This window comes from Stegastes partitus, unplaced genomic scaffold, assembly GCF_000690725.1.
Source record: "Stegastes partitus isolate 25-593 unplaced genomic scaffold, Stegastes_partitus-1.0.2 Scaffold641, whole genome shotgun sequence".
Taxonomy (NCBI): Eukaryota; Metazoa; Chordata; class Actinopteri; family Pomacentridae; genus Stegastes; species Stegastes partitus.
In genome coordinates this window covers 157546-176095 of record NW_007578372.1, presented here as the reverse complement: position 1 = coordinate 176095, position 18550 = coordinate 157546, and the positions used below count along the sequence as shown (strand labels likewise).

Sequence of the window (18550 nt, the reverse complement as noted above, 5' to 3'; positions counted from 1 at the left end):
TTTCACTCGTGCACACACATTTTTTTTTGTTAGTGTTTGTTTATCTCCCTCACTCTGTTCTTGCTCTGTCTTGTTTCTCGCTCTCCCTCCCTCCCTCCTCACATTTTTCTTGTTTTGGTGGCCGCCTTTAGAAGATGTTAGACTACTGCTCTAGCAGTCTACTATCCCAGGGGGCCATCTCGTAATGAAAACAGGCTGATTGCTGTTGGGCTTTCCAGGCGAGGCATCGGCACCGTTGTCTCATTAGCTCCACCACTTATCCGCCTTGGTATGGTGCCTGTTGAATAAAAAAAAAAAAGGAAAAAAAAAAAGAGCGACAGGCGCTCTTGCGGCGAGATTGATGCCTTGAGACGACAACATCAAAATATCAGACTTGATGTTCTCATTAGAAGGCTCTGAGAAGAGTTTTTTTTTCTATAGGGGTGGGGTTGATTAGGATTTAATTTCAGCCCGTGTAAGTATCATAGCTTTGTGAATGTGAATATTAAAATATGTGATATCTGTTTGCATTTTATGTCAGAAAACTGTATGTTCAGTGTCATATTCCACTCGGCAGTATATTTGTTACACAGCACCCTGCGCTTAAATGCAAAAAGCGTCTGTATCAGATCATAATGTGCGGTAAACACAACACAGACAGATTTGTGTGTGCTCGGCGTACTATGTTTGCACATGCAGTGCATCAACCTTCTTCACAGAGTCTATTTTCATACTGTGCCTTTGAGTCATCCATTTCTGGAGCAGAGCGAATGAGGACTCCCGGAGGACATGGTGTGCGTACAGAGTGGCACGGTGGCGCTCGGGGGGCCACGCAATTAAGATGATGGGCGGACGGCACTCCCACCATCGCCTCCCAGACAGTTGGGCAACTACTGTGCTCAGGCTGTTTGAGTCATTCTTTTAGCCTCTCTCTGGCTCCATCTCTTTCGACTTTTATTTTTGTGCCAAATAGAGTACTTAACATTTCTCACAATTGGATCAGCTGCACTGTACTAACAACAGTGAGCAGAGGCAAACTTTTTTATTCCGGCAAACTAAGTGATTCTGTCTCTGTCTTATTGTTTTGAACAGACGGAGAGCCCCTGGAATGGCAAAGCAAGAGGGGGCTCCAGCCAACAGAACCGCCCGGTGAGGCGGCCTTGCACTGAGCTGCTGAAATACCTAACAGCCACCGATGACATCCTGCTCCACACCAAAGCCAGTGAAGCCAAGAGCGCCTGGGGGGGTGCCAGTAGCAGGGACAAGAGTGGCCTCGGTCTCGGCGCCTCCTCCTCCTCCTCTTCACCGTCCTCGTCATCCACCTCCTCGTTCTCCTCCCTCTCCTCCAACTCCTCTTCCTCTTCCTCAACCACCTCCAAGAAGAAGTCAGCTGTGCCATCTCAACAACAACAACAACAACAACAACAACAACAGCAGCAGCAGCAGCCGCCGCAGCAGCATCACCAGCGAGGTGAGAGCCGGGCTGCTGGCGAGTGTAGTATGGCTGGTGTTGGGGCTGGGAAGTGGCAGCGTTGCACTCACGATGACGGGGTTGAGGAGTCGGAGGGTGCTTCTATCCCTGTTGGCCACAGAACCTCCACCTGCGGTCATGCCCGCCCCAAACTGGAGCACGGGCCGCCCAGTGAAGAAGGAAGGCCGCCAGGCGATGTGGGCCGCCTGGCCGCCGCTAGGTTTATTAGGTATATGCATTCTTATTCCCTCCCTCCCCGAGAGGTGAGTCACAGCTGTGAGCATTGCCGAGAGGCTGCGGGCGCCACTCAGGCTAGTGAGGGCTTTGGCAGGCAAGGCCGTAGTAACAGTAGTGGTGCCAGCCGAGCGCCGCATAGGCACATCACAGTGACTATAAAGAAAAGAGATGAGAAGCCGGGGCACCCTTTACTCAGCCAGCTGCTCACCTCCAAGCAGAGGCCCGCTCAATACCGGGCCCAGATACTCCCACCAAAGATTACCCCTTCACGTAGTACTAAGAGCAGATCCTCAGGTAAGAGGTCTGAGAGCCCAGCCCAGGCTGTTTCTCAGGTGAAAGAGGAGGAGCTCAGAGGGACCACTGAACACACAAACCAGGGAGTAAGTCCGGCTGAAGAGCCCGACTCAGAGCCCCTGTTGTCACCTCTCGCCTTAGACCTAGAGAGCTGGGTTAGCCAGCTAGACTCAGAGCTAGACATGGGCTTTGGACTAGAGCTGGGGTGGCCAAACCAGGGGGGCTATGGGGAGGATGTTGACCATGATGATGATGATGGTGTTGTTGACGATGATGATGACCGTGTCATGGGCAGCCCCGCAGCGGTGCTCTCACAGGGCCCTCCAAGCCCACTCATCCCAGACACTAGCAATGCAGAGCCCACCCCTCCCTGCATCATACAAGGGCAAGGGCACCCACACAGGCAGGCACTCAGCGAGCACCCCGATGACCAGGGCCTCCCGTTGTTAGGTAATCATGACTGCATCCCCCCCACTGGCCTTATCTCTGCTCTCTCTTCTCCCTCTCCTGCTCTAACCACTTCCCAGTTTGATTTCACAACTAACCCCTATTCTAATTTGAATCTAACAGTCATTCTGAGGGCATAAACAACAATGACAGCAAACAGCCTGCTCGCCAATGCTTTTTGCTAGTCCCAGAGGCATTCTTTGAAAATTTAAAAGAGAGTGAATTGTATTTTTTTGGAAAAAAAAAAAAAAAAAAAAAAAAAGGAGGGGGTGGGAAAAGGGGCGAGCCTTGTCTTGCTACTGTACATCCTGTATTCACAAAGTCAACCCTTGAACCATCTTTGGCTGATTGAGCTGAGTGTGCTGAATCTGTACATTTAGACTCAGAGCCCGGGTGCTGCTCTTTAGCGTCGTGCTACTAAAGCCACGTTCTCTTAGCTGGAGCACAAGTCGGCCAGAGCCTCGGGCAACTGCACAAGCTTCCTTGACTCTCCTTTCTTCCTTCTTTTTTTTCCCCCTCCTCTGCTGTTGGTGCATGCGATTATGACTTTATTGTCTAGGGAGGGGCTCACCCACTGTCATGTGTCTTGTTTGTGGCATCGTCTCTGTATGTTTTTATTCCATTTCGATCTGTTTGTTGTCTTGAGCGCGGTCTGTCTGTGTCTAGACACCTGTGAAACACCATCACTCCATCCTGCCTCACAGAGTGAACAGTCTATCCTAAGAGAGTAAATTGTTAAAATGGGGTCAATCTAAAAAAAAAAAAAACATTATGCTTTTGTACGATAGTGTCCATAGTAAGACTTTCTAACCAGGGATGGGTGTTTTTGTAGTAATAATTGCATTTGTTGAGCCAATTTTAGATTAATTGTTGCAGAATGTGGACCTGTTCTCTTCTGCCATGAGTGTTATACCTAGATCAATAATTACCCATGCTCCTTTGTGTTCTGCAGCCAAACCAACCACCTTGCCACTTCCTTTGACCCCAGAGTCTCCAAAGTAAGTGCGAGAAGTTTTTCCACATTATTCTAGGCAGAAAAAAAAAAGAAAAGCGAGCATCAAACTAGAGAAAAAAGACAAAGCCAGAGAAAACTATACAGACTAGAAACCAAGTTGAGGCATTTTTGTGACTCATTTCCATTTCTTAGATCACAAAAGCTTAAAAAAAACTCCCACCTTCACCTGTGGAGTTAAATTTTGTGCTTTTTTTTTTTTTCTTTTGTCTTCCAGTGACCACAAGGGATCACCGTTTGAGAACAAAACCATTGAACGGACATTAAGTGTGGAGATTGCTGGAACCCCAGGTGAGCGCACTTTTATTTGTATTAATACCACAAACCCTCGCCGCTAATTCTCACCAGCCTGTTGTAGCGAGTAATGGGTTAACGGCGGCATCTTGATAGTTCCATCACAGTTCAGAGTTCAAGGTGAAGGCATCGGAGATCGCTTTTATGTGCCTGAGTATTGATTAGGCTTTCCAATCTCTTCAGGGTTTATTAGCGAGCCCCTCCTACCCTCCACCACTCCCCCTGCTTTGTTACCGAAGAGTTAATATGCCTTTCCTCTATCAGATCCTAATGCGCTCTGACTGACAGCTTACTTAGCCGACACATCGCAGGGAAATTGAAATGGCAGCGGTATTGTTTTAATTGGCTGCGTAATTCGGTTTTGCCAGATCTTCCCGACTGAAAATGGCCATACATGCAGGCTATTAGACCAGCTGACTTGGGAGTAAATTCCAATGTTGTATGCAAAGGATGCTGGTTCATAAATGTTGCTACCGGGGAGATTTCTCTGCATCTTTATTGACATCATCCCGTAATGTTATTTTGTTATGATTAACTGCATGAGAAAGAAGCTCTTTGCAGGCAGAAGCTGCAGTAATGAGGGTCGTCTCTTCCTTTCTCTCTCTGTGCAAATTATGTTGGTAATTACCCCACATTTACTTGAGATTAATCATCTAAGGTCAATAAAAACAAAATGGCTGCCCTTTAGCCGCTCACACTGCGTGATGTTGCTCTGGCCCATTTGGGTATTCATTTACCAGCAGGGGAAATGATCTTTGTCCATACCTAACGTCTGCCCCCCGCACCTTCTGCTTAGCTCTTGTGGGCGATAGAAATTCAAGCCCCGAGAGGTATCCCTCTGTCCTCTCTGACTTTGGTTGAATTGCGGTTTAACCCTTTTGTGTAGATAAGCTTTCAGGGTCAGAGGGAAGGCCTGTGGAGACCTAAAGAAGGGAAAGAGCAGGGCTCCTTAAGCTCAGGGGCAATCAAGCACAGTTAATATTTCTTCCCGTTTTACTGCACGTGGGCGAGTCTATTGACCTGTGGCCGAATCTGGGTGTCCGTTCTGTTCCACCGCATCCATTTCACAAGCAGAGTCAAATAAAGCCCTTCACCTGACTTCACCATCATGTGCAAATTTGGGATTGAATATTAGCAGGAATGTCATTAGGCCAGAGAGCTCTGGGTTACTGAGCCCCTTTCCTACTGAGAGATTAGCTTTTGAGTCTCGTGCTCTATGAGACAGACGGATATAGATCCCGGTAAGCGGAGGTGTAAGCTTTTAGGTTGGAGTTACGTGTCCTTTGCAGATTTAGAGTAACATGCCACTACAATAGAGATAATGGCAGTGTTACTGATAATCAGATGGAAGTTAGCCAGGTGGGCGGTTCCACCTTCCACCTTCGAGGCAGGTCGACGGAGCACGGATGGAATTTTCCACGAATTGCTGCCAGTAATATAGTATTTTACACCTTTATGATGAGATGTAGTAGTAGCAATTACTGTTCCAAACGATAATGAATTTAATTGCCAGGACGTGTACACGATGATGTTCGGCAGTAAATAATAGCTGCACTGTTTGGTTGCATGTTTTCTTGACCCTTCTCAGGGAGGTACGGCAAAGGCTACAAGAGGCAGGAAGGTCCCCTGGGATCTAACTGTTCAGGCCTAATCTCTGCCAAGCTAATAGATTTACCCTGCGCTGCTGTGTTGTCTTTAATTACTGTATCTCATGACACAGAGGTGGTCTCTGTGTTGCTATTTGCATAGCTTACTGCCGGATCAACTCTTTAAGCCCGGAGTTGTTATTCGCTCCGAGGTCTCCTCGCAATTTACAGCTGGACGAGAAGGAAGATGATAAGACCCTCCTCTTTCTCTCCATCTCGCTCGCTCGTTCCATCGTTTTCTCTGCATGAACAGCGTCTGCCGATCATCCATCACGAGCGAGTTTGACTGAGAGGCACATATTTATCTAATTCTGATTTATTTCACCCCCATTGCTAATGGCTCCCAGTTTATGACCCCATGCGCACATTGTTTTGGACAGATGGCGCTTCATTGGTGAAACAGAAGTTCTTTAGGCGTTGCATCCACTCCCTCTCTCTCACCCTGTCCTCTCTGCTTTTCAAAGCCCGTTTAATTGGCGTTATGCATATATATGTCTGTCTCACTATCGCAACTGAAGGGAAGGAAGAGGAAAAAGGAGGGGGGGGATAGAAGAGGGGAGTGGGCGCTTGCAGTCCTACTTACAGACACATCCAGATAATAAGTAGGATGATAAGCCGTTGGATCAGGCATCCCAAACACAGCAAGTGATTTCAGAAACTTGCACATTTGTGTATCAGGCTCCCGCGCTCTCTTTGTCAGCCTGTCTTTCTGGTGCATATTCCAACACTGGATTTGATACTAATAACTGTCATTTGGTGTAATTCACCGGCAAGGGAAGAATGATGTGCATTATAAGAATGGCAAAGAAGAGGGGAGCGCGTAGGTGTTTCAAAGTGCCTGAGTTTGACTCCAGTGAGAGACTGTTAGTGACGAGCGTGCCTGTGTGTGTGTGTGTGTGTGGGCACATTTGTTCTGTGCGAGACAGAAAGAGGAAGAGATGCGGAGAGACAGAGGAGGGAGAAAGAGGGATTGATCCGGGGGAAGATGGCAGACAGGAGGAGAGAGAAAAAGGGTGGAATACTAGACTAAACTAAAGGAGGAAAAAAAAAAAAGAAGAAGAGAAGGAAAAGGGGAGAATGAGAGTAATGGCGGCGGCTGTTTGTGTGAGTGCATTAACAATGCTATAAAGTGGGCTCATCTCAGGACTTCCCATATAACTGCCATCTGTCTGGTTGTAAATCTGTAGGAGGCGAGGGAAGAGCGAGATGGGGAGGGGGATAGGGGGGGCACAAGCAGTTGGGACATGCCATCTGAGAGGAATGTCAACCCGTTCGCCAGTATTTCCTTTGCTTCCATGACACCTCGCCACAGCAGCATCGCCAGGCATTCTAACGTTGTACAGTATCCTCCTGCAGAAAATACAGATGGCGCTGGACCGTCTTGAAACATGCACGGCGTCGTGATCGTTCTTTCGGGCCGATATAAAAAAAAAAAAAAGGTCTTATTCCGACGAATTGGCCGTCGTCCCGTGCAGACGTTCGTGTGAGGCGGGCAGAGATGTGATACATTTATTTTTTTCCCATCAGATGCATTGCGTTTGTCCTCTACGGGGTTATGTTATGTTTTTTTTTTTTCATGAAAAGGGATCTTTTCAAGGTCAGAGAGGAAGAGAATGGCAAGTCATCCGTATTACAGCGCCGCCATATTAAGTTACACCAAGCATTACATTAATCTGTCAAGATTGCAATAAAATAGAGATCAGGATTAGGCCAAGTGAAAGTGAATATTTTAATCAGGCATGTATCTGTGTCGACTGCCCATAAACTGACCTGGGAGTTTATAGTTGAGTGAGGGGAGAAGGGGGAGAGGGAGGCGAGGGGGGGGAGGTTTGCATTATGATTCTGTTTTCATTTTATTTCTCCCCACCCACCCAACCTGTGTCTCTTCCTCCCCGTGCAGGTCTGACACCACCTACCACGCCCCCACACAAAGCCAGTCAAGAGAATCCTTTCAAAGCATCTCTCAAAACCAAGTTGTCTTCATGTTCCTCCTCGGCCTTGACATGCAAAAGAGCCAGGCTGAGTGAGTTGGGCCCCGGCGCTCTGGCCCCGGCCCCAGGTGCCTCAGGCGGGGGCCCCACCAGGAAGGGTCCCGAACAGACTGAGCTTTATGCCCAGCTGAGCAAAGCGTCCACCACCCTCCCTTACTCCGTCACTCAACACGCAGTGGGGGGCGGCCTTGAGGAGCATCGCAGCACTGGCAACAATAAGCGGGCCACGCCCCGCGGCTACAGTGACCATGACTATTGCCAGGCATCCGCTAGCACTAAGAAGGATGGGGGCACAGCCACTGTTACCATGACTACAGCTGTGGAAATGACATTCACCTCAGGTGCCACTGCTGCTCCCATGCCTACTGCAGGCAAAGTGGAGATCAGGCATGTCGAATGTAAGGACTCAGCCATGCCACCATCCTCTTCATCGTCTTCTTGTTCTCCATCATCAGCTTCACCCGGTCCTCTTGCTAAGCAGCAGAATCTTGTCTCTGTGGACGGAGAAGCGAGCCGGGACAAGGGGTTAGGGGAGCAGACCCTAACACGAACCACTCAGATCCCTTCACAAGAGGCGACTACCGACAGGGACCAACAACATCCTTCTGCCACCAGCCGGAAGCTCCTGTGCGACCAGGATATCAGAGCAGAACTCAACAAGCACTTTGGCCACCCCTTACACGCCCTCTATAGCCAGGGTGGCCAGGAGAGAGAACCGAGCAGCAAAACGAACAAGGTTTCAGCTCCTCAGTCCCTCCAAGGGGGAGAGGATGACTACTACTCCCAGAGGCTGCCCGGCTCCAGCTACCTGCACCAGGGGTTTCTGCCCTTCCACGACGAGCTGGAGCTGGGCGAGGGCCGCGAGAGTCGCTTCCTCTTTCCGTGGGAGGGCACCCCTCTGGACCTACTCTTTGACTGCGCCCCCTGCTCTCCCTCCTGTTCCCCACCATCCAGCTGCTCCCCTTCACGAGGCTCCGTCTCCCCTCCGTCCTCCCTCCTCCTGTCACCCAGCAGGCCGTTCTGCTGGACCAGCGGCGGGTCCCGCTCCCGTTCTCGTTCCCACTCCGGCTCCCGCAGCTCCTCCTCGCGATACCGCAGGCGCTCTCTCTCCAGCTCACCTGACAGACGCCCCTCCTCCTGGTAAGTCTGCTCTCTCTCTCCCACTTCTTTTTGGCTGAACCTTGGCTGCTCCCCAGGCATGCAGTTTAAACAGGGCTTGGAGCTGGCAGGGGGTCTAGCTTAGGAGTGTAAAACAGGCCTGATCAGTCGTCAGAGCTGGTGTGAGACAGGATAGACCCTGGAGACTGTTAAGAAGGATTTATGATCTGTCCGAGCTGCATGTCAGACGGTCATGTAGCATCGAACAGGGTGTGTCTGTAACTCTCAGAAACCCCCTCCTCCTGTGACAGCCATCTTTGAACCCTTCCTTCCTGTGTGGTCACTCAGAACACTGTCTGCAGTTGTTCGCCTCCACAAATTGTTATTAAAGCAGGAGACACTTAGATATAAACTGAAAAAGAGGAAAAACTATGAGATGAATGATGCAGTTTTCCTAAAATCCTCATTTTGAAACCGTATCTCCCCTCCTGCCGTGACGGCCAACTTTGAAGTCTGAAGTCTTCACAGTGACCACAAACACAAACAGCTCAGGAACTAGTCCTGAGACACCAGAGCCTCACTTTTTACATAAGATAAAACTTTATTAACCCCGAAGGAAATTCTTGTGCCAGATATTGCGGACAAAAAAAAAAGAAAAAAGTCATAACATAAGAAATGCAGCACCTAAAAAGAAGAAAAGCAATAAGATATAAGTATGATCCAACACTAGAATAAAATAAATAAGCTAAAATAAGGCTAGAATAGAACGGTACAAACTAATGCTGGCAATTATCCTGAGGATGAGCTCGACCTCCTGCTATTCTATGCTGGAATAGATTCCCACCACAATGTCTGCTGTTGTTAAACTACTTAAATTACTCCATTAAACTTGGTGGCGCTTTGATATGAACTGAAAATGGGTTTAAAAAAAAAAAAAAAAAGATTGGGTGAAATCTCCCTAAACCAACACACAATGGACAAAAAAGGAAAAAAAAAAAAGAAACCCAGAACATGAAAGGTGCCAGAGGCACTGGACTTTTGAACAGTATGAGTTTTCATCTCTAGGCAGGGAGTTTTATTTGAGTGTCTTTCTAACACTCACCCCCTCCTCACTCACTCCCTTGCATGCTCCCGTTTTTTGTTTGATGCCGGGGCTATTGTTTTAAGCGGCAGCTGTTGTTTTTACTGAGTGGCAAACCCTCCTCTTTTACATCCCCAGAGATGAAAGCTAGATCCAGTCTGTGGGAATGTAGTCTCAAAACCCCTCTCAAAAAAGACTCCTATCATCATAGCTCTGCGTGAGAACTACATTTCCCATGCTTCCCTTTGATCAGAGCTAAGGGGGTTTCTGTTGGTTTTTTTCTTTTCTTTTTTTTTTTTTGGTAGAAGAACAGAGGCAAACTGTAGTTACCGAGAAGGATGTGAATAAATTGAGTTTGTCAGTTGTAGTTCATTGAGCGCCTCACAGTGCAGGACTCCACTGCAGTGACTCAGTTTGTTTGCATGATTACTGAAAGGTCAGTTTACTCCACGGAGCCAATAGAATCACTTTATTCTGTTCAGGCATTGGTTCTTCACTCCACACCAACTTGCTCACAAATTATCCAGTAATAGTCTCGAGGTATTCGATCAGAATCCGACGCTGACAGGCTTCCTGAAAGTGCTCGATGGGGATTCGGCTTCAGAAGTGACAGCTTGTAATGTTTTCATGCGAGAAAAGATAAACATAATTTTAGCAAAATAATTCTCCTTTCTGTTCAAAGATTTACAGCATAAGATCCTCGATCTTTGCAAACCGGCATTCCTTTGCTTCGCTGAGCTTCCCAAACTTCTCTCCCTCCATTATTCAGGTCTTCTTCAGCAACACTTCAATAATTAAGCATCATAAGCTCACCGAGTGTAGGGGAACAAGCTCCACAGTCAGGCCACCAGGGCCCTCACTATTGACCACCTCTTCATACAACATAGATAGTCGGTGCATGCTGGCTCAGGTGTGTCAGGAAAGTTCTGCAGCAAATCATCCAGGGGGTGAGATCAAGACGGGGCTGGGGGAGAATATGCAATGCTTTTAATTAACCCACTTTCTAACATTTTTATGGGTCTTGTGTATATCCAAAAAAAAGTTTAATTAGGCTCTCGAAGCCAAAAACAAATTCACCACCAAGCAGGCAGCAGTCAACAGCGTATAGAAAATGTTAGACTGTAAGACGAACAGAACTCCTGCGTGTTTGATATTTAACATCTCTCTGTTTTCTCCCTCAGGTCTCGTCACAACACCGATTTAAACGCTTTTCGTTCCAGGACTCACAAGAGCCCCCACCCTCAGTCTCGATCTCCTCTCAGCCGCAGGCCAAGGTGATTGTTTCAAATTGAAGTATTTAATCTCCAATTTGATATGTGTTATTAACCTTTGTTTAGTCGCACGCTTCAGGTTAGGACAAATGTTTATTTTTAGCAGCCGCCTGAGAAAAAAAATTGGTAAAGAATTAATGACTGTGCGCACGGGAGAGTGCGTTTTAGCAATGCGGTGGAAAGTTGTTTTTTTTTTTCTTGTCAGCTCTCAGAAACTGTTTGATTTCTGTGTGATTCCCTTCGTTGTCGCACGGGACGCCTCGAGACAAACACTCAGGGCAAATATGTTTAATTGATCATGTTTTATTGGACTAGTGACAACAGGAATCATTCTGAAGCGCCGCACTCGTGAGTCGACGCTCCCCGCTGTATAATGACACTTACTCAACTTAGTGCCTCTGTAGTTTTCCATGAGCCACTGCAGAGGGGACCATTTCCTATGCAGACAAGCACTGGCACGGTGCAGAAACACACACAGAGAGGGAGACTGACACCATCCCAGCACTCCGAGCTGATCTGGCAACCACGTGCCTAATGACACCCGACAAGCCAGAGAGTCGCTCATCAGTCGGAAACTTAACGGACACATCTTGAGCTGGTCCTGGGTGGTGGCGGCGGTGGCGGTGGTGGGGGGGAGAGGGGAGAGAAAGTTGCACTTTCCTTCTTGATGAAGCCCTAACTAAGCAGAAAGTAATGACATGTGAAGTTGTGCTGACAGTTGCAGCTGCCTGGCTCCCCGACCGCGCTGCTCGCCGGCACTCCCGCGGGCCTAGCTCGCGGGTTTCATAATCATAGCGGTGGCGAAAAAGACGTCTTTATTAACACGTCCCTTTCCTTTGCGAGCCGTCACCGGTGAGAAAACAGAGAGCTCCTAAAGAAGAGGGACTGATGCCACCTTCTTTCTCCTGCGCAGGTACGACAGCTATGAGGAGTACCAGCACGAGAGGCTGAAGAGGGAGGAGTACCGACGGGACTACGAGAAGCGGGAGTTCGAACGGGCCGAGCAGAGAGAGAGGCAAAAGCAAAAAGCAATAGTGAGTCAACTCTATCCTCCTACATCGCCCCTGTTTTGTTTTTTTTATTTCAATGCATGACTTTGCGTCTTCCTGCACAAGCGCTGATAAAAGACCACATGTAATCACTGCTGTGGCACACACAGAAATCTCCCACAGACACACATAGATTACTTGGGATGAGGCAGCCTCCAGCCCAGCGCCATGTGCCACAGTGTGTCTCCACTGAAAGAATACATACAAAGTGAGTTCCTGAATGATTCAGGCGACAGGCCCTTCCTCTTTATCTCTGGGTTGTGTATTTTTAACGTCTCCGTCGTCTGGAAACACTGTCGACTCTTATTAATCACACCACGGGGGTAAAATGTTAAAATAGTGGAAAACAGAAACTCGGAGAGCAAGAAGGGTGGAGAGGATAAAAACGGCCACTGATCCCGGTGAGATCTTTTCCCTTTTTTTTTTTTTTTCTGTATCTATTTCAAAATTCAAGCCTGATTTCGGTGAATATCACGTTTCTCCCTTATCTCCGCTCTCCTTGTCTCAGTGTGAAATTACTCAGGTTTCCAGCAGGGGTGACGCCACCGCCGCCACCCGTTGATAAAGCACACATTAAATGATGCAGTAATGCAAACGCGGCTTGGCGTGCGTACGTTTTCGGAGATGGAGAGACGAACAATTACGAGCGGTAAAAACCTCAAGCTGTCAGACGGAGGTTTGGAAGACCAGGCGTGTGAAGGCGTCGTCCTTGTGTCTGCTCATTCTCGCCGTCACACCGGCAGTCCGCAGGGTGCCGTCAAGAAAAGACCACCTATTTATCAGCTGTCAGCAACTAAACCCCTCATTCAGCTTCTTTTTTTTCCCTCATTTTTTCCAAACAAGCATTAAAGATAGAGCATAAAAACAGTAATCTGTAGTTAATTTGTATTTTTCTCAGCTGTGAGTCAAGCGGGCAAAGGTGAACTTTGAGATTAGCAGTGGGCAACTGATTTACATATACGTTAGCGCCGCCCTCGAGACAGCACTCAGAACTCGCCTGGCCTCGATGGACTTGCCCCAGTAATGGCAAGTAAATGAATGAATAAATAAATAACGCCAGTGATACACTATAGCCCCAGGCCTCGACTGTATTATATGATTAGCAGATGCAATTAAACTACTCAAAAGCTATAATTGCAGCCTGCCGCGGTTTGTTCCTAAATTATTCCACTATGACCCCGGCGTCCTCTGAGGTTCAAGGAAATCCGTGTTTTTTTGCCCCGTGGCTCGCTGCTCCTGCTCTTAATGCTCCCTTTCTCTTGGATATGAATACCCTTATATTAGCAGCCCTCCGTTTAGCAGCCTAGCTGTTGCTGCGTGTCGCGTCTCCCGAGCTGGAAACGAAAGAAACAGGCTTTTGCTGATATATAGCTGAGTCACCCCCACAGCTTTATTTTTAGACTTCACAAAAGAAGAAGCAGCCCCAAACTTAAGACATGGCATCATTTGATAAAAATCACTCTGCCTCTGGTTGATGAGTTGCGGAGAGAAAGAGGAATTGTAGTGCCAAGGCAGATTGAAGGCGCTTTCCAAACTGCAACTCAATCAGATAAGAGGAAGCGAGCTGAACCAATCACAGAGGAACACAACAGACGGGGAAGAGGGACAAAAACAGGGGGCCCAAAGTCAGCGGCAGTATCCACAGGAGTGATCAAGACCAATTCATTAGGGCTTGGTGAAGAAAGAGAGTGGAAAAGGAAAAAACAGACCCCCCCTTTTAATCTCTTCCCCCCCATGCTCTGTCTGTCCTCTTTAACGAGCAGGAGGAGAGACGGGTGGTGTACGTGGGGCGACTGAGGTCCGACTGCACCCGGACAGAGTTGAAGCGCCGCTTTGAAGTCTTTGGCGAAATAGAAGAATGTGCAGTGAACTTGAGGGACGACGGGTAAGGCCCCCGGGCTTTTCTCTGCATGTGCATCTATATGCTCGGAGGCGCTTATTTGTAATCTCTGGATAGAAAAAAAATAAAAAAATCTGCTGAACTTAAAGCAAGTGACAAAGACGGAGCTTTTGCAGTCTCCGAGTGTCTCCTGATTCATCTACTTGTAGGCCTACAGAGCCCCCAAAGATACACCTTTATTGATTCTCTTTTGCATATAAATAGCATGATCGTCATCCAAGACAAGGCCCCCCACAGCAGCACTCTGACGTATCGCTTTCTATTCTTGACCAGGGACAATTTTGGCTTCATCACGTACCGCTACACTTGTGACGCCTTCGCCGCCCTTGAGAACGGACACACCTTACGCAGGTCAAACGAGCCTCAGTTCGAGCTGTGCTTTGGCGGACAAAAGCAGTTCTGCAAATCACATTACACAGACTTGGGTAAGTGCAGCTTTGTTGTTCTCTCCATCAGCCCCCTGCAGTCATGCGGTATATTTGCGTGGCTGGAAGAGTTGTCAGTGAAAAGAGGGGAGTGGAAGGGGGGGTGGATAGAGAAAAAAAAAAAGCCTTGAGTGATGCTTCCAGATCAAAACATCCCCATCTCTGCGCTGATAACAACTCCTCCAGCCCCCAATGTGTCCACCAGGCATTTGTGGCTCAAGAGGGCAAAGAGAGTTCAGAGGTCGCTGTGTGAACACGCCGAGAATAGAGCGCCATTTCCTCCACGCCGCCGTATCTTAAAGAAAACGAGGCAGGCTCCATTACTCATGTAGACATGGGATGCTTGTTTCTACTTTGTTGATATGAGAAGCAAGGCATTAGCGGTGAGAGGAGATAGCGCTTAAAAGCATGGGTGCGTTTTCATGCGCCCGTGTGTGGGAATCACTTTAAGTGCACCAATGAGAAGCGGCGGCAGGAGCAGAGATGAAATTACGAGGAGAAAGACGCAGCGGGAGAAAGACGGGGAGACGAGACAAGAGGAAGGGAAGGTGGGAGCAAGGTTAAGTCCCAGAAACCCCCTCCTCCCTCCAGAGTTCGGGTCCATCTGTTGCCAGCTGTTGTGGCACCGAAACGATGTCGAGCCTCGGCGTGGGCGCGCCGGGGCCGGTCATTCGCACCGAGGGAGGGGCGGCTACCTGCACACGCCGCTGGTCCAACTTCTGACTGCGAGTGTGCAGGTTGAATTCATCTATCACGAGCCAGTCCTCTGAGGAAACATGCTTAGCTCCTACACTGCTCAGATACATAAATCTCTAACAGAAATCCAAACTGGAATGGACACAGCAGAAGGTTGAATGACGCATTTGATAAATAATGCACGCTATCAGTGAAATCAAGGCTTTTTTTTTTTTTCCTCGCGTGATGCACCAGTTTGGACATGCGAAGAAAGAAAAATGCAACTTCTCCTCTTGTGTGAGCTGCACAATGATAGAGGCGGTGGTTTTTGAGATATTCACCATTATGCCACGTATCTCCGTCTTCCATTCTAACGACGACACGTATTGACTCATGTTAGCGGCGGTGCGTGGGGTCAGAAATGTAGAATGCATCGCTACAAGAGGGTCAAGGGGCCACTCGAGAGAAAAAAGAGCACTCCTCTGAAGAAACGGAGCAGTTACTATACATTTTCAAAGCACATGCTTGCAGCCATTAACCTTTTTAAAAGAGTACATGACACACAGAGAAACAGTTGCTAATCCGAAAGCCTTGAGGATAGACATTATACTGAGATTGACTAATCAGTCCAGTGAAATGGAAAGGCCTTCATTCCAGCGTCTCTTTGTCAGGAACCGGCTATTTCGGTCGCCCCCGTATTGATAGCGCAGGATAAAGAGATTGAGAGGAAGGGAGCATCTTTTAATAGTGTCGTATCCAAACCTCTTCCCATCTTCTGCTCTTTTTTTTTTTTCCCCCCCTTTTTTTCCAGAGACACTGTCCATTAGTTTTAAGTAGAGCACCTGGGTATTTTTCATCCCTCAAGGTGTGCAGCGTGACACAATCCAGCCCTCGGCCATTGCATTAGATCACAACTGGCGTCTCCCGGCTGCCATGGTCATTCCCATTTCTCAAAGCTCTTGGAGTGTGCTGCTGCTGGGCCCTTTGAGGGCCCAATTTGTGAAGCTGTCTGTTGGCACAGATAAGACACTCTTTATGTATTATCGGGCTGATCAAGAAAAACAGGACATATGAGAGATGGACGGACACAAGGATGCAGTTTCATATCTGGTGCCTCCAACGTGAGAAAAAAAAACCTCTTTATTCTACCCCGGCTGTCTGAACTCTATTGTAGGTTGCTACGGAAACATGCAGTTAGGGGTTGGGACATTTTTCAACTATTCACTGCAGCAGACCATGAAATAGTCTGGCGCATAACCCCCTTGTAATATTTTACCTTTAAGCCTGACTCGGGGTTGTGCATTAACTTTGTGGAGATTTTGTGGGAATTCGGCAGCAAACTGTCGGCAGCGAACACAAGAAAGATGCAGATCTGAGCAGCTGTCAGGTTAACGGCGGCGGAGCCACACGTGGCCGACCGGTGGGGGGAATGTTCTCTGACCACAAAGTCCTCCGAGAAGGTGAAGCTTGTTGTTTTATGTGCGTTTTCAAAGCAATCCCAACACTAACCACAATCCTGCTTGGCCCCTTTCAGACTCCCATTCGGACGACTTTGATCCAGCCTCCACAAAAAGCAAGTATGACTCCATGGATTTTGACAGCTTGCTGAGGGAGGCCCAGCGCAGCCTGAGAAGGTAACCAGTTCAGTGGCACCTGCTGTCTGTCACAAAGAGGGACTTCTGATACCTCACTGTTGTTTCTCGCTTCTTTTGACGACGAGACTACCAGAAGTTTTACACTCTGTCATAGAGTATATAAGAATAAGTCTATAGACCTATATCAATATAAATGAATATATCAAAAATAAAGTTTACATGAACATAGCTGCTGAAGAGCTGGGAAGAGACATTGCATTCTGGGAAAGCCAGTGAACCCTCAGAATCTGGTGCACGTGTTGGGTGCACTCTACTGCTGTACAACATCAGTGAAAGAAGAAGAAGAAGAAGAAGAAGAAAAACTCGTGATTTTTTTTTTCTGTTGTTGTTTTTCTCCAAGCACTACAATACCCACAATTCTTTGGGGGTGAAAACATGCAGCTTGTTCAGCCAGATTTGTTGTTTTTTTCTTTTCTTTTGCTGTTGATTTTCTTTCTTCTTTCTTTGGAATCTGGTGTTTGGATCTGGTGTTACATTACAAATATAGGGAGTTGTATCTCGGAGGTAAAAATTCTCAAGGTGACATTGTTGTCTACATTTTAAGGAGAAATGTAGCTGTGTATTTACAAATACTATAAAAAGGAATATTTTTATTTTATGTACATATCGAAGTTCTTTATTTGTTACAGCTATGCACTGTAAAACGCAGCCTTTTTTAAAAATGAGGAGAAAAATTTCTTAATTCAGAATGTCGATCTGTAGTAATTACAATACTGTAAACATATTGTACACCTACATGATGTTTAGAAGACATGCTATGATTGTAAAAAGAAAAAGAGAAAAAAAAAAAAAAAAAAGATGTGTCCGATTGCTCATTTTGAGGGAGCATGTGAACAAATGTCCTTTTTTAAGTTATTTTGTTGGGGGAAAAAAAACAAAAACAGTCAGCCATGTATAGTTTTCTCTGTTTATAAAGTTTCTCAATCAGTGTTTTTTGCTTATACAACACAGTGTAAAATGCATTTTTAACGTGTTTTTCATGATTGTAAAAAAAAAAGAACAAAAAAGAAGAAGTTACCCCATTTTTTTATTAATTATTTCTGAAGCAATCATTATATATATAGTATATATATATATATATATATATATATATAACTCAGTTTGATTTCATTGCTTTGTATGGTTCTTGGTTGATTCAGTGAGAGAGGAAAAAATTGCATTCGAATCTTTTCAATCAGTATAAACGCGTATTTATCTATTTATTTTAATATTTGAATCAGAAAAAAAAAATATTTATGGACTCCATTTCACATGGCGTACCTCATGAAATTTATTTGCTATTTATGTTGTGTCCTTCGATTTGTGTTATTTAACTTGCAATCACTGGACAGGGTGTACAATAAATGCTTTGGTGGGGATAATATTACCTTCTATGCCTTTCCGAAACAATCAGAAACATTCAGCTAATGAGTCCAGCCCCTCATCCGCCATTCTAGTCGTTTGTCTCCACGATCAGTCAGATCTGCAACCTTAACTTCTTTTTTTATTTTTATTTTTTTTTATTTTTTCTTCATAGGAACCGCAGAACATGAAGCAATAAAATGATTTTGCAGGAAATTTCTTTGTACCACTGTAAAACACGTGTTGTCATCGCTCCAACTCACGCTTGATTATTATGTGAATGCCAAACAAAAGTTTACAATTTCCTTTTTTTTTTTCCTTCCTGAATTTTTTAAAGATCTTGTATTTGATGTACAAAAATATATATATACTACTAATATTATTCACAATAATTACAAGATGATTAATAATAATAATGATAATAATATAAATGAAAGGAGAAAAAAAAAACTATATAAAAAGCAATAAATTATTTTTCAGAGTTGTATTTTAGCTCCTACTGTTGTGTGATTTTTGGACTTGACCCATTACCCAGTCGCTGGTAGTTAGGATGACTCCATTCCAGTGTCTCGGCATTTTCATTTCACATATTTGCGGTAAAAAAAAAAGAAAAAACAACAACAAAAAAACTCAACGTCCCCCCCTTACTTCCCTCTTTCCCTTTAAAGATGTAACTGAGTCTCT

At 46.3% G+C, this 18550-nt stretch overlaps 1 protein-coding gene across 5 annotated transcripts in view; it reads left to right on the top strand.

The window, feature by feature from the left end:
• The window catches only part of ppargc1a (peroxisome proliferator-activated receptor gamma, coactivator 1 alpha), a 34999-nt gene extending 17677 nt beyond the window's left edge, over nucleotides 1-17322 (top strand). For 3 of the 5 annotated variants that reach the window (XM_008289867.1, XM_008289866.1, XM_008289868.1), the window contains exons 5-13: nucleotides 1072-2431; nucleotides 3381-3426; nucleotides 3658-3731; nucleotides 7281-8511; nucleotides 10732-10824; nucleotides 11735-11855; nucleotides 13634-13755; nucleotides 14044-14195; nucleotides 16405-17322. In XM_008289867.1, coding sequence (XP_008288089.1) covers nucleotides 1072-2431; nucleotides 3381-3426; nucleotides 3658-3731; nucleotides 7281-8511; nucleotides 10732-10824; nucleotides 11735-11855; nucleotides 13634-13755; nucleotides 14044-14195; nucleotides 16405-16508 — 3303 coding nt within the window. In that variant the 3' untranslated portion in view covers nucleotides 16509-17322. The remainder of the gene's footprint in view (nucleotides 1-1071; nucleotides 2432-3380; nucleotides 3427-3657; nucleotides 3732-7280; nucleotides 8512-10731; nucleotides 10825-11734; nucleotides 11856-13633; nucleotides 13756-14043; nucleotides 14196-16404) is intronic. The other 2 variants (XM_008289870.1, XM_008289869.1) reach the window with 1 other exon arrangement.
• The last annotated feature ends 1228 nt before the right edge of the window (nucleotides 17323-18550 follow it).